Raw genomic sequence first — 16,151 nt, forward strand, 5'->3', positions numbered from 1 at the left:
GTTTCTGTCCCCATCACTAACACCCACAGACAACGCACTTACATGTGCACTACTGCGTGATTATCTAACACTGCAGTTTTGAAAACGGAAAGTCATCAGACAATTGCCCCTTTTAGCAAAGTCCAAAGTATTCTCCATGGGTGCAAACCACCTAGAGCAAAATTACTCAATGGGTATCAAATGTGCAGTTCAAGGTTATGAAAGTAGGGTTAACAAGTCCCCACAATACGCCTTCATAAGGTGACATTTCAACCGAGTTTTAGAAAATATAAAATATAACAAATAATTTCTTCTAAAGCATGAAAAGTGTTTCTTAGGTAGTAACAAGCCTAAAAATGATTAGGTTTATTGAAACAGCAATAAACAACAACCTTAGAATTGTTGCTGTTCATCTTCAGAGAAGCAACCAAGGTCCGATCTACAATTCCACACACAGGAATAGGCACCTGGCAACCTGCCACACTGCGTCGTCATAGCCAGAGAGAGAAATTATTAACAGTATGTTAAATACATGTACATATTTTTAAAAAACTGGATCTTAGGTTATCACTGTTCAAACTTCTTTAAGAAAATAATCTGTACAAACACTTACATGAAAATATTTTAATTTTTAGGGTAAACAAACAAAACTCTCTCTAGGCTGTTCCTGAAGCTTTATCTCTCCCTTGGGAGCCTGGGATAGGAACGACTACCTTGACTTTTTAAAAACACTTGAGTGGCAGTATGTAACTGCCAGGAAATTGGCCTCTTAACTCAATAATTTCTATGGTTTTCTTAATTTTCAGTACCACTTAAACAAAAATAAGAATGTAGGAAAACGGCCGGGTGGTGGTAGTGCATACTTTTAATCCAAGCACTTGTAAGGCAGAGGCAAGTGGATCTTTGAGTTTAAGGCCAGTGAGTGCAGGACATCCAAGGCTACACAGAAAAAGCTTGTCTTCAAAAATCAAACAGACAAAAAAACCAACAAAAAGAATGCAGAAAATGAACCACTGCAATATTAGCAGTATATAAGAACTATGATACTGAGAAATCATACATATTTTTATATCCCAACTAAAATACTGCTTAGAAAACAGTCTTTTGGTTATATCAGAGGACAAAATGTTTTAGTTTAACTCATTAATAAAGAATGTTGTTTGTTAACCTATATATTTTATGCACTAAACTCTTATTCCAAAAAGATCATAGAATTCACATATATGCAGAAAACAAGTAAGGACTGCTCTGCAAAGGGATATCTATCATATCACAGGGACCAGCTTTAAGAACCAAGTATTACATGGCCCCGTGTGCTCACACTCACCTGGTCTCACTAACAAAGCTGTTCCTTGAAATTAAACATTAGGGAAAAGCTTAACTGGTACATTATAAGCTTATCAAAAAGCTCAAGGGAAAACTGAAAATATATAATTGAAAGTAGGTTTTATAACTAACACTTGTTATTGTGGCTATTGTAGTCCTTACCTGTCACAGAAGCACACCCCACATCTACAAATGAAATGATGCAGCAACTGGTAAAATGAGGAAGTCGATGGTAATTAATGATGTGGGTGTGTGTGTTTGCAATACCCTACAGCAGAACATTTAATGCTATGTTCAGAGCAGTTCCCAGCAATACGATTACTGGTGTTTAAGAAGAGACGGGGTCCACTGCATGCTTTGATATTCACACTGATAAATGCCACATTCTCTTACAGTCTTAGCTGTGCCACATTTGCTAGCCACACTTAAAAAGAAAAAGAATTAGATAGAAAAACAAAGATACAAAAGTTCAACAGGCAATCCCAACTAAGGCTATTGTTGGGAAAGAGGGCAACTCTCACCATCTGCCAAGAATATCATGTGCTATGTGGTCATGTCTCAAAAAGAACAAATGTCAATAAAACAGAAGGATTTGCTCAGTTAGATGTACCTTGATCTAGTACAAGTCACAAAGCTACAGTAGTGATCAAGAAGTGATTTGGAACACAAGTACCATTATGAGGAATCTACCATTAACTTCCAAGCAATTTCAAACATTTAATAAAATCCCAGTAAGAAAGGGCACATCGTGTGCTTGTTCTAATGTAACAACTGCACAATGTTTTTTATATGATACTGTGACAGTGTAAGCAATCATTTGATGTAAACCTTACCTTTGTGGCTTATTAGCTCTGTCTTCCAAGTCTTGACTGCTAAGGTATCTATGTATCATCTAGCACTGTAGAGGATTTTAAAAGGTCACCCTCTTCTGGGATCACTCTATTCAAAACTAGCTAACCAGTCGAACAGGGAAAAGTTTGTCATCTAAATGTGACATCTACAGCTGTAATCTCTGACTCGGGCAGTGATGGAAGAGTCCTAAGTTCTGGGCTACGTTCTAATATCCTGTCTCAAAAAATATACATGTGGTTATCTGTCTCACGGACACTGAAAGCCCTAGTGAAAGCACAAAACTGGGCAATGCTAACTTTCAAAGTTTCCCTTTACATTCTTTATTTTATTTATTATGTGTACATGGGGGGGATATATACAGCCCATTTGTAGAAATCAAAAGACAACTATGGAAAATGGGCTGCTTCCTCCCACCATGGCTTCTAGGGGATAAAGCTGCAGGCGTCAGTTTTCCACAGTAAGTACTTCTACTTCATGAGCTACATTCCCAGTCCCATGCCCTCCTTTAAAAATATATCCTTTTACCTATTTATACCTCCAAAGTCCAGTATCTTCATGCCTTTTTTTACAAGCCAATCTCTCTGAGGCTGTGTAATGCATGAATTCCTAGAACATATGGGATTCCATTTCCCATGCTGAGAAAAGTCAGTTGATCTCAATTTTAATAATTATCTAAAACTAAATATGGCCATAAATAACTGTTATTAGAGACAGTCACCCAACTTTTAAGTTAAAACAATTATACGATCTCAAATCACAGAAAATTATTTCCTTTTATAATTTGGTGAATGTTTCTTAAGTATCTTTATAATTAATGTGCCTTTTCAGAAAGAGACACTCTGGAGGCAGAGGTTGAATCAAGGTGTCTCTATGTCCTGAAACTCACTATGCAAACCAGGCTGGCTTTGAACTCACAGAGATCCACCTGTTTCTACCTCCAGAGTGATGGAATTAAAGGCCTGTGCTACCATACCTGGCCAAGAGAAACTGAGCATCAAAATAGAAAAAGCCAACCAAACACAATAACCACAATTATATTTCTGTGTTCTAATGTATTTAATTTTCTTTAGTTCCCTGAGGATATTCTTATATCAGAAAATTATTAATTTTTCTTAGCTAAAATGATGAATCTTTCTTGCTTCAAAAGCTCATCTCAAGAAACTAAGAAACATAGTAACTTGGGCATCCTATATCACAACTTACTGTCTATAATCATCAGTTCCTTATGAACCACATACAGAATTTCAACTCTCCAGATCACACAGAAACTTGGAAGGCATGGTGCCTCCCTATAACCCCAACATTCACAAAGCAGGGAAAGGGGACCCCCAAGGGCAGGGAAAGGGGACCCCCAAGGGCAATTTGGCTGTTTAACCAAAATCAGAGAGCTCTGGGTTCAGCAAGAGAACCTGCCTCGATAAATACAGTGGAGAGTGACCATGTACAACACACATACACACGCGCACACACACACACATACACACACACACACACACACGCATGCACATGCGCACACGCGCACGAGGACAGTGTACAACTGCATATGCACCACACATACATGATGCATTTACCTGACATTCCCTTCAGGAGGGGATAAACATGAACATTAAAACTGGATAAACACTTAAAAGCCTCCTTCAACACTTGGTAAGCCCCACACTCAACCCCATTCAACTTCTATAACATGATTTTCTCAAGTGCTCCTAATCTTTATTAATTCGTGGATATGATTCTTTAAATGTCATTTATATCATTACATCATGTCCATGGTAAGACATTAAAAATTATAGAAAATGGGCTGGGCACAGTGGCATAGGCCTGTATTCCCAGCACTGGGGGAGGCAGAGGCAGAACTCTGTGAGTTCGAGACTAGTCTGGTCTACAAAGTCCAGGACAGCCAGGGTTATACAAAGACTCTGGAGAGAGAGAGAGAGAGAGAGAGAGAGAGAGAGAGAGAGAGAGAGAGAGAGAGAGAGAAAGAAGAAGAAGAAGAAGAAGAAGAGGAGGAAGAGGAGGAGGAGGGGGGGAGGGGGGAGGGGGGAGGGGAGGAGAGGGAGAGGGGAGGGAGAGGGGAGGAGAGGGGAGGGAGAGGGAGAGGGAGAGGGGATTCCAATTTTGAAGCAAAAGTGTAAGTAAGATAAAATTATTCTGGCCTGCTTTAATATTTACTCATAACACATACAATTCTATATGTTGGCTATCCTTTGTCCTTTAGCATAAGGATTATGAAAAATGGGGCAATACTTAGATTTCAGACCAAATAAACCTCCTAGTCTCAGGTTGATGTTTCTCATACACAGAAACAACACCACCAAAATTGTGTATATGAAAACTAATTTAAATGAAGTAATTAGAATAAAAGGCACCAAATAATTATTGTCTACCACAAAACGAAATGTTAAAACACAAGAAATAAAGAAAATAATTGCAAAAAGCCTTCATAAGAAACATGAAACACAGTATCAGACTCTTCAAAAGCCACCACTTACAGGCAAGAATCAGCTACATTGTCAAACTGCTGGCAAAAATAATTTACAACTTTGAATTCTACACCTAGCAAAACTGTCAATCTTGGAATAAAGATTCAAAAATTACACCACCAAGTAAGGAAACATGTGTTTGCAGTTGCTGACTGGAGAGGCTGGAGAGGAGACCACCTGAGCGCAGACAGCCTGGCAAGGCCTCATCTCAAAACAAAAAGGAAGTGAATGAAATAAAAACACTGTCATAGCTGGGCATGGTGGAACACAAGGGAGACAGAGGAAGATGGATCTCTGTGAGTTCAAGGCCAGCCTGGTCTACAAAGCAAGTTCAGGACAGTCAAGGCTACACAGAGAAACCCTGTCTTGAAAAGCCAAATAGAAAAAAAACCCCAAAAAATGAAAAACAGTCAGGTACATTTAAAAAAGTACCATCCATATATCATATATAGGAAGATATTGAAAGTTTTCAGCAAGATAAATACATCCAGAAAGGAAAACATGGGAAGTATGATTCCATTGGGGGTCTTTAAAAAAAATCTCTAGGATAATGATTTATAATGGATAATACATGGTGGTAAATGATGTCCAGGGTAATGGTCAGTAATGGTCAAGAGTCTCTAGACAATGGTAAAACTGGCTTCTGGACAGAAACTACGCAGTCGGTCTGGTAAAGCTTAGAGAAGGGCCAACGCACACAAGCTTCACAACAGAACAGGGGTGGCCGCTGGACATGGCAGCAAGTTTTAATGATAGAACGTAGTAGGTGGGGACAAAATAATGTAACTATTCTAGAGGAAAGAATGAGTTTCAGAAAACAAAGCAATAAAGTTCTCAGTCTCTACACGGCTCGATTGTGAAAGTCGTGTAATGATCACGCACACACACAAACTGACACAGGACTGGCCTTAATCTCGAGGTGAACTGTGACATCAACACAGAGACCGGCTGCCGGTAGAGTTAAATCTGTCTGCAATTGCAAGCCTTACTCTGCTCTGTGAACTTTATACCCATACAGTTCTTTCAAAAAGGGTTAAAATGTAATAAATAACAGTGACAAGCAGAAACATGAAAGAAAAAAGTTCCTAACTACTGCTTGCTTTACTCTGAAATGCTTCAAGTCAAGGCAGGACGAAGAAACACAAATGGTGGGTACTCTTCTAGAATCTCCTCTCCTGGGTGAGCAGGCTGAAGCCTCTGAATTATGCAACATGCAGCTTGGGTTATGCAATCCATTCCTGTCTCTGCCCTTTAAATCAGTCTCACATATAACTTATAGAATTGGTATCACCCCCCAAAAAGTCATGATCTCAAAAAGCGGGTAAAGGCATTCACACACAGTACACGTGGACACCAAGCCTGCAGTGGCACAGTGCTCAGCATATGCACAGTGTACACAGTAGTGGCCTGCTACCCTCAACACAGCACACGCTCAGCAGGCGCTGACTGCCCACATGATGCCAGAAGCACATACACAGATTCGTGTGTGACCCAAAATTCTACTAAGAATTTGAGGAAACACAAATTTGCAATTCAAATGCTTTACATAGCCCCAAATCAAATTTCACATTTCTCTACCCTCCAGTTTAATTGCCCAGAATATGAAGGTGATATTTTGTAAGGCAATTATCATTATACCTAGAACAAAGATATAACTTACTACATATTATACATATATATGTATACATTACCACATATATGGCAATTACTAATATAATTGTGCTGTAAGAAGTAGAAGGCATAAGAGGTAGAAAAAGTAATAAATGTACATAAGGTTTTTAAAAACTTTCATTCTAGTTCTACTTTAATATTAAAAGAGATAGCATTTTATCCCAGAATTCACAATATTGTGTTATCTTACCTGTAAGTTGTGTTGGGAACATAGACATCCCTGGCAGGAAATTCTAAGATCTCTCTGGTAGGCCGGACTCGGCTGTCGGGGTAGAGTTTCACCTGGAGCAGCTCTGGGGTCAGGCAATAGTGGGGGTTCTCGGGTGCAGGGGAGATGTCAATCTTCAGCTGAGCTGCAGGAAATGCATTACAGAGCCGACGTGAACATAAATTCCAGGATGGCTACACTAGTGCTGACAGTGCCTCCCAAAGCCTTCCCCACCAGGATGTGGAACGGTAGAGGTTGTAGGAGAAGGGCCTAGGGGAGGCAATTATGTCACTGGAAGTGTGCCCATGATGAGCAGCCTCCGGTCCTTCCCTCCCCATCTACTTCTGGGCACCACAAACTAAGCAGCTTTGCTCCGCCCTGTGCAGCGTCACCAAAGCGGTCTGCTCCAGGATGGCCCCAAAGCAAAGCCACTCAACTCAGGGCTGGAGGCTCTGGGAAGCTAAATCTTTCCTCTGTTTAAGTTGATGAGCACTAAGCAGTTTATTCTCATTTGAGGCAATCTGTCACAGCAACAGAACGCTGACTAACACGGATAAAATGTTCTTAGAGAGATTTCAATATTATTTTGTAAAATATCTGGGATGAACAGTATAGAAATACAATAATTAAAAACTTAGATATTGAAATCATTCCATTTTATCAAGATTCAAATTTTTAAATTGCGTTATCCATGCATAAATGCATATAAAACAATAAACGCTATCTGAACAAATGAAGAGTGGAGAACTAAAGAACAAGCCGGCAAGACAGCCAGGGTGGCGCACGCCTTTAAACACAGTGCTCAGGGAGGCAGAGGCAGGCAGATCTCTGAGTTCTAGGCCAGCCTGGTCTACAGAGCGAGTCCAGAACAGCCAGGGCTACACAGAGAAACCCTGTCCCAAAAAACGAAAACAAGACAGCAGATGGGCTCTAGCACAGAACTGGGCAAGCTTTTAAGAAGTGACTTGTCTTAGCCTGACAGACCCCTCTTTGCGCAGACGCTAGCATCGGGTTTGGCAGACCCCTGCTCAGCCTGTTCTGAACTGTTGGCGCTAACTGTAACAGTGACTGGTTCTCAACATTTACTGTCCCATGTGCACTTTAAGCCACAATTATAACTCATCATTCTCAATTAATGATGGTCCTGAATCCTGACTCTAAACTCTTAGCTCACGTGGTAGTGAGATGAAGAACGCTGACAGGTACTGAACACAGAATGGTGTGTGGGCCAGATAAATAGAAAAATGGAAAACATGGTGGCAAATAACCATCAGTGTGAATTATTGTATCACTCAACATTGGAAATACCTGTAATTGGCCTCAGCCTCCGTAGGACAGAAGACGGCCTTCTCATGTCAGCAAGGAACTTGTACAGATCTTCATCACTTAAGCGGTCTCCTTCCTGAATTCAATGATATTGAGAAAAAGTATTGAATAAAACAAAGCAGGAGATGGGAAAGAAACCCCATAGCATTTGCAAATAAGCACTAATTTCTGTACCACACTGTCAGACTGAAAGATTAACATATTTATGAGAATACATACATATCTTCCTAACCCAACTCTCCTGTTTTCAAGCCTGACTAAGATTTATAATAATGCATTGTAATTTTTGTTCATGGCTATGATCTATTACTTAGCCTATAAAGTATTACAGGACAGCTAACATACTGACAGCCAATACAAATTAAAGGTAGAAAGTATAAAAGGAAAAATAAGAATATAGACAGAACCAAGAGAAGACAAATTAGAGACATGGGACAATTGCACAGATGTCACAATTTAGATTATGTGTCTTTTTAACTTTATATTCCAAAACTTCTCAAATGTAGAATCTTTAGACATGTTACATTTTCACAAAAATAAATAACAAATATAATGATTTAGGAAAAGCACACTTATTCTGATATGAAGACCAGAAAGAGAACTCCAAATGACCACAATTGATGAAAAAGGATAGAGAGATAGAGGGAAAAAAAGGAACTAACTGGTGTTTATTTTTTCCTTCCAGCTACAATAGTTAGGCTGACTTCAACGGCCTCTACCTGCTTCGTGACAGTTCCTGACGGTCACGGCTGTCCTGTCATGTGCTGCCCTCAAAGACACACTGGACGTGCTCAGCCTCTTTATTTCTGTGAGCTGGCACTGAGCCAACTCCCACTTGTTCATAGCATGGGAGACGGTTTGCCTTTGTACTATTACTTGGGCAATACTTTTAATATCTAAACAGTGATTATTTGGAGCAAGTGCTTCTAAAATAGTTCTCACGTCTACTGAGCTGGAGGTAGAAAATGTGGCCTTATAAAAAACCCAAGGTCTTCATGTGGTTAATGAATGCAAAGTTTCCATCAGTTGCCAAAACAATATATTCTCTTTACTGAGCACAGAATACAGACATTCCGTCTTTATTTGTTAATATACTCAAGATTATCTCTTGACTTATTTTTACTTACTTAATATATTAATTATATTACAAGCCTCCATTCTTTCGTGATGACTAACATCTGTTTTTATGCCTTTTACTGGGAGGGACATAATTTCCTTCCTGGTGCGCGGCTATGTACCTCACTCTTGTCACTGAGCAAATATGTACCCTGAGACTTATAGGGCGTTCACACAACCAGGCTCACCCTCTCTTAGTTTCTGCCTCTAGCAGATGGAAAGGTTAAGTTTTCCTAGAAACTAATCTCGATGCACCGATCCAGCCAACTGTGGGACAAGCTGAGCTCACTGTAGCGATCACGCTGACACTGGCCACTCCACTGCTTGTTTAGTACTACGGACCCCTGAAGCAAAAGTTAAAAAATAAAAACACCCAAAAACTGTTTTCTAATATATTGAACACATTTTTTACAACTACTTACAGATTTCCTTTTGTTTTAAAATCTCTGCGAATTTCTAATAATCTGAGGTTGGTGCATTTGAATGAAACCTCACATGATTAACTATACCGCCATCGCTATGGACAATAACTTCTCATAAAACAGAAAGAGGGGCTGAATCTCACTTAGAAATTTATTCCTTAAATTCTACTTTGCTAAATAAAACTATAATCTCTGCTCTTTAACTTATTTGCATTTTGGTGATAAATTATTTTCTAGCTACTTACAAAAATAATACATAGTTATGGCCAAATATTTCCAATAAAGAACGTCAACTGCAGTGCTTTCCACTGCCCTGTGCATTTAAGTTTTGTGAGCATTTTGTGCAGTATCCAATTGCTAGTCCTGAAGGCAGAACCCACTAGTATGTGACTACCCAACAGAATGATTAGAGATCAGAATAATGAACTCTAATTTCAACATACTGTGAGAAAGTATAGTTTTAACAATAAAGATGTAACCAATATTTGAGCTAGAAATATTTAAGCCATATAGTATTATATAACATATACATGTAATGAAACATTACATATTAGCATCAATATAGACAGCCTGTTTTATTTTATATAAGTTAAACAATACTTTAAAGTTTTTTCTGGGGGGGTGGGGCACTGGAAAGATGTCTCCGTGGTTTAAAGCATTTGAACCCCTTGTAGAGGACCCAGGTTTAATTCCCAGCACCCACACGGTGGCTCAAAGCTTTCTGCAATTCCATCCAGAGGATCTGATGTCCTCTTCCGGACTTCACTGACACCAGGTAGATATGTATATAAGACCAAACAGTCATGCATATAAAATAAAATAAATAAATCTAAAAATAAAATAAAGTTTACATTTTAAATATAACTTTTTAAAATAGTGAATGCTGAAAAAACATTATCTGTATAAGTAGAAATGATGTGGAGGGCTTGCTCACTTACCTATACAATACCAGCTCAATTATATATACAGAATAAAAAAGCTAGCTATGTAAGTAGGAAGAGAAGTGACCCTGTAGCCAAGCAGGATGAGAAGAGGGAAGGTTGCACCATGGTAACTCAGTCCCTGTGTTTGGCCGATCGTGTCATCACATTTTCACTACTGTCCGTGATATAAAGCCCCTGCACTTGAGACGTGTCTCTCTGGTTCCCATGCACCCACTGTCTCGGAGCAGCTGACTGGGCAGGGCAGCAAGAAGAGTTCTCCAACTCAAAGCCTGCTCTGCTCTTGTTCTGCTGCACAACACACCAGTAGCTCAGGGTTTGTTCTTCTCACTCAGAACAACGCCTCAGAAGGAGGAATATGGAGATAATTCTTAACATTTTCCTTATACTGTCCCAAAATTTAAGGTTGGTAGACCTCATTAGTCTACACACTAATAAAAGTCTTCTCCTCAATCTTTCATAGTTCTGGGTCATCTGATCACCTAAAACACATTTTCAATTTTTAAAAACTTGATACATAATATTTGACATCAACACCCAATGTATACATACATATATAAAAACACTCACACAAAAAACAGAGGAGAAATGAATGTCCTGTGAAGAAATATTTAAACTCAGTATGTGAAATGCACTTACTTTTTAGATTTTTTTAAATTCTACTTTTTAAAAGTTGTATGTTACATAATAAATTGATCTCCATGAAATGACAAATGAAAAACATTGATTTGATTTGAAGTAGACAGAATAGATCTGTGAGAATAAAATGTCTTTGATAAAAAGAATATGTTGTATACAGACATTTACCTCTACAACACTGTTAGCATAGATATGGGGCCTGTAAGTTCTATTCCACAAACCATAGATAAGACCATCAAGGTCAGAAAACCTTGGGTGGGGAAGCACACAATCACTGGCAATTCAGAAGTGTTTAAGAAAAAGTGCACTGGGGACTAGAGATGGCTCAGCAGCCAAGAGCATGTGCTGCTGTTACAGAGAACCCTAGTTCAGTTCCTGACACCCATAGCCAGTGGCTCATAGCCATCTGTAACTGTTAGCCACTAAGCAATCTGACGTCTTTGGCCTCTGCAAGCACCTGCACTCAGCTGCACATGCCAACACACAGATACACATGCACACACAGAATTTTTAAAAATTAAATGAAAAAGTTCACTATTACAACTGAATAAGATATAGGTGTTAAATACAAATTTCAATGCATTAAAAATGTCAATGTAAGAGCCTAAATAAAGTTAGTGATAAAACAGGTATGATGTCAATTATTTCATTTTTTACTAGTTTTTGTTCGTTTTTAAAAATATTTATTTGTTTTATGTAGATGAGTGCTCTATCTTCATGAATGCCTGCATGCCAGAAGAGGGCATCAGATCCCAGTATAGATAGTTGTGAGGCATCCTGTGGTTGCTGGGAATTGAACTCAGGATCTTTCGAAGAGCAGCCAGGGCTATTAACCTCTCATCTGTCTCTGTAGCTCCTAGTTTTTACTCTTATATTCACTTTTTTTTCTTAAAGTTGTTAGAAGTTCTTGACATTATGGCCATGGACACACACACAGCAGTTACCACTCTACTGAAAGGAGGTGAAGCCTTGTACAAGCACCTCCCAGAGCAGTACGTGACAGAGCATTACCTGCTTAAAAAAGTTGGCCACAGTGAGGGTGGCAGGCCGAAAGCTGGTCAGGTTGCACGCATCATCACCACTGGTCGTCCTTTCCAGTGATCGTCTACCAACAAGACTGGAATTCCTCCTCTCCGACCAGGAACCTTTCCGCTCTACCAAGGAGGAGATAAAGATGGTCAGTTTGATAAAATGGAAAACTGTTTTTAATTAGCTTTTCTAACAAGAGAAATAATTAATGTTGGAAGTTACATTTTACTCAGCTTACTCGTTACACTAGAAGAACTGATGCCTGGAAAAAGTAGTAAGAAAGTAATTCTATCTGAATCTACTAGTTGCCACTTCTACAATACAAAGTCTCCAACATCTAATGAGCTCCATACCCACTATGAAATACCCACCAAAATGAAATATGACTAAAGGTCTGTCAGCCTTAGCATTTGAGCTTGAAACAAATTCAAAAGCAAGTTGAAAGTTCAAAGTCTTGACAGAATATTCATGCCCTTCCCCCATGCCCCTCTTTTTCCTTCCTTAAGAAGCTAGGGTGCAAACCCAGGGCCTCAAAACATAATCTCATTTTTGTAAACTAGAAGAACAATGAATTAAAGATTTATAAGAAAAGATAAGACTTTTAAAAATATGCAAGCTATGTGGCCTAATGGACCATACTCTACTAAGAAAAAGCAGAATACACACTTATTTTCAAGTAGTTATAGGTCATTCTCCAAGAAACCAGACAAGATATGAAAAGGCCAAAAGGATAAAGGATTGGATCATTAACCTGTAAATTAGCAATAAAATAAAAATCAGGGGATTGACAAATTTGTAGAAATGGGGGAGCTGCAGCAGGGCTCCAGAAATGGTGATGGTCAGAAATGCTTCCAATGAAAAGACAGGGTGGGCCAGGCTGGTAGTCCCAGGGCTTGGAAGACTAGCATGGGAAACTACAAATTCAAGGCTGGTCTATGCTAACAGGAAGATTGCGATTTTAAAAAAGAAAAGCCAGGCGTGGTGGCACACACCTGTAATCCCAGCACTCGGGGAGGCAGAGGCACTTGGACCTCTGTACGTTCTAGGCCAGCCTGATCTACAAAGTCCAGGAAAGCCAGGGCTACACAAAGAAACCCTATCTTGAAACAAATAAAGAAACAACAACAACAAAAGAATAAAGAAAACAAACTCTCATATCAGTAGTCACCTTTCACTCTTTAGGAACTGTGTATCTAAAGACGCTGGCATGACTGCCCATGTCTCCAGCCAACACTGGGAAAGCCAAGTCCTGAAGACCATTATATACCAACACCGTTTCTCAGAAAGAGAAACTAGGCTCCACCCCTCCCCCAAAACCAGGGTTACAAAGGGACAGCAGGAGAATGGAAACAAGTGAAACAGAAACTAGGAAAATTAAGTCAACAGTTTATTGAAACTCTCAAACCTTAGCAAAACTGAAAGAGCACAAAGCACTATGTTAAATTCACGAACGTGGCATCACTAGATTCTACTAGCAGAAATGAAGAAGCAAACAATTGTAGAATAATACTTCAAAACAAGGAGAACCCCCCCCCTTAAAAGTCAGGCATTGATGCAGTTTTAAAAATTAAGATGATCAAATATATTTTTCTCCAAAGAAGACCACAAAGAGCAAACACACACAAGAAGACACTTAAATTCAGCAACCATCAGGAAGGAAAATCCAATCCAGAAGGCGATGCCACTTAACCTACCCTAGGATGCCATCACTACAGCCCAACAGCATTCAAGTACAGGCAAAAATAAGGAGAAACGGTAACTTTTATACGCTCACTACTGGTAGAATTTTTAAGGTGCAGCCATACTGAAAGATAGTTTGACAGGCTTAGAATCTTTATTAGAGAATTATCACATAATTCAGCAATTTCATTTCTAGCTATATAGTCAAAAGAAATAAAGACACACCATATGCAAATGCTTTTTCAAAGAATGGGGATGTAGCTCGGTGATACAGTGCTTTGCTTACCATGCATGAGAGGTCATGGGTTCAATCCCCTGTACCCGGGACCTGAGAACAGCTTCTCTGATTGCTCATTGCAGTATTACCCATAATAACTCAAGATTATCATCAATAATGAATAGATTAAAGTACAGTAAATAAATATAATAGAGCGCAAAACAACAGAAGGGAATAAAACAGGAAATAAAACAATACTTGGTACACCATGGGTAATATCTGTGAAAACATTATGCTATATGAAACAAGCTTGCCACAAACACCAGACGCTACTTAATTCTACTTACATTAACTGTCTGGAATATGCAAATCCATAAAGACAGAGTATATTAGAGGTTGTTTAGGGATATCTTGCAGTTTGGGGGGCAATGAGGACCGATTGTTAATGGGTATGAACATATTTAAAAACATCGACTTTGGTGGCGCCTGTAGAACCCCATGGCTATAGCAGAAGAAAGCACAGCAATACACACTTTAAAGGGGCAACTTGAATAACATGCAAACTCTGTCTCAATAAAGATACTATATTTAAATTTATTTTCCTTGTTTTTGTTTTGTTTGTTTTAGAGTGAGGGAGTGGCACCACCTCATGAACAAAACCTGGGCTGACATGCCTGAAGCTAATGCTGGCTCACCGGAGCACTGGGATTACAGGTGTGTAAGCACCAGCCCCAGCTAAAGAAATCTTAACAAGTCCCAGGATACTCACTGTCCAGGCTAAACAAGCCTATGTAAGGGAGAAAGGTCATCACTTTAGAAACAACATATACAAAGCGCTCTTACCTCCAGTACTGATTTCTACTTCTGTAGAGTCTCTTTCTAAGCTGCCAGCACTGCTAACAATATTCATTAGATGGATCGCAGTCCAGGCAAAAGGCATGCGGTATCTCCCAAGTCTCTGACAAAACTGGTCAGCCTGACTCTTCAGCTTGTCCAATTTTTCCTTATTCTGGAAAACAGAACTTGGTCCATGATCACACTTAAAAAAAAAAAATCTAAAAGCTATTTCACACAGTGTTGAGGGCAAGTTAGACTTGCTCAGCTCTTAGCAGAGACAAGCAGCTCAGAAGCAGAGCCCTTGCATTCCATTGTTTGTAAGGACCTAGGTTCTATCCTTGGTGTGAAGAGGAGAAAAATAGAAACTTTCAGCTGTCAAAACACAAGGTACTACCTGAACACTGTGTCTTAACTCATTCTTCAAACATATACATGGACAAAAAAAAAGCACTGCAATTTCTGTTTGTAATTATGTCACACTGGCAAAACAAAAAGGTAAAAAGGGCTAAACACACATACGCAAGTGAGTGGTCTTTTTAGGAAAGGAAATGTAACTATGGCAGTCTTTTTTAACACAAGATTTAATACCAGGACAACTTCAAAAGAATGAAATCTAGAAAAGTTGTGTCTTTACGAGCTCCAGAAAAAAAAAAGTAAGTCTTTCTTCAAACTTTCTCAAACACTAAGTTTTTCTCAAAACTTTCTTTAGAACACCACTCATACAAAGAATTGATCTCACAATGTTTCTCTGGTCATTGGCTGTGTAGTTAAATCCATGCTAAAGTATTTTTGTCCCCATCTCACGGTTGCTGTACTTATGGCAGTTTAGAATTTGCTCTGCTGCTTCCCTCCTTACAGCACGACACATTTAACAAGTCATAACCTGGATACTTTACTGCTGGCAGCTGCTGGTGAAACCACAGCCATGCCTTTCCTAACCTGCTACTTGTGGTACATGTGTGCGTGTGTGTGTGTGTGTGTGTGTCACTTGCTCATCTTTCTTTTCTCACAAATGACAAAATCACAAACAGGAATTTCAATGCCAGGAAGACACATCAACATCACTATTTGGTAAATAAAAGAACTTTTAAAGTATTTATTGTTGAAGTTATTTATATAAAACAGTGTTCGTTTCTCTTAGCTTATTTCTTAACCCGGCTATCGCACAAATAATTGAGACTCTTTTATAATACAAGGTTTCACAACACAATCTTGAGCAGTTTAAGTCAATTATTGACCCTCTATGCTATCCTGTCTCACTCCCAGCAAACACCCCAGCGATACCTGCACTTTGTAGCTTTCCTGGGCTCCAGCTCCTTCCTCCTGATCATCCTTGGACCTCTACCCTTGGTTCAATCCCCTGGCTCAATCCCCTGTTTCCTCTTCTAACTCCTCCTCCCCTGGCTGGCAGGAAGTCCAGCCCTATTC

General features: G+C 39.2%; 1 protein-coding gene across 3 annotated transcripts in view; it reads right to left on the reverse strand.

Moving 5' to 3' along the window:
• Dock7 (dedicator of cytokinesis 7) overlaps positions 1 to 16,151 on the reverse strand; it is a 182,077-nt gene that overhangs the window by 113,923 nt on the left and 52,003 nt on the right. For all 3 annotated transcript variants that reach the window (XM_051164576.1, XM_051164558.1, XM_051164566.1), the window contains exons 11-14: positions 14,730 to 14,895; positions 11,972 to 12,114; positions 7,825 to 7,918; positions 6,499 to 6,661 (exon numbers count right to left, since the gene is read on the reverse strand). In XM_051164576.1, the coding sequence (XP_051020533.1) occupies positions 6,499 to 6,661; positions 7,825 to 7,918; positions 11,972 to 12,114; positions 14,730 to 14,895 (566 nt within the window). The remainder of the gene's footprint in view (positions 1 to 6,498; positions 6,662 to 7,824; positions 7,919 to 11,971; positions 12,115 to 14,729; positions 14,896 to 16,151) is intronic.

The sequence above is a fragment of the Acomys russatus genome, chromosome 2 (genome assembly GCF_903995435.1).
Source record: "Acomys russatus chromosome 2, mAcoRus1.1, whole genome shotgun sequence".
NCBI lineage: Eukaryota > Metazoa > Chordata > Mammalia > Rodentia > Muridae > Acomys > Acomys russatus.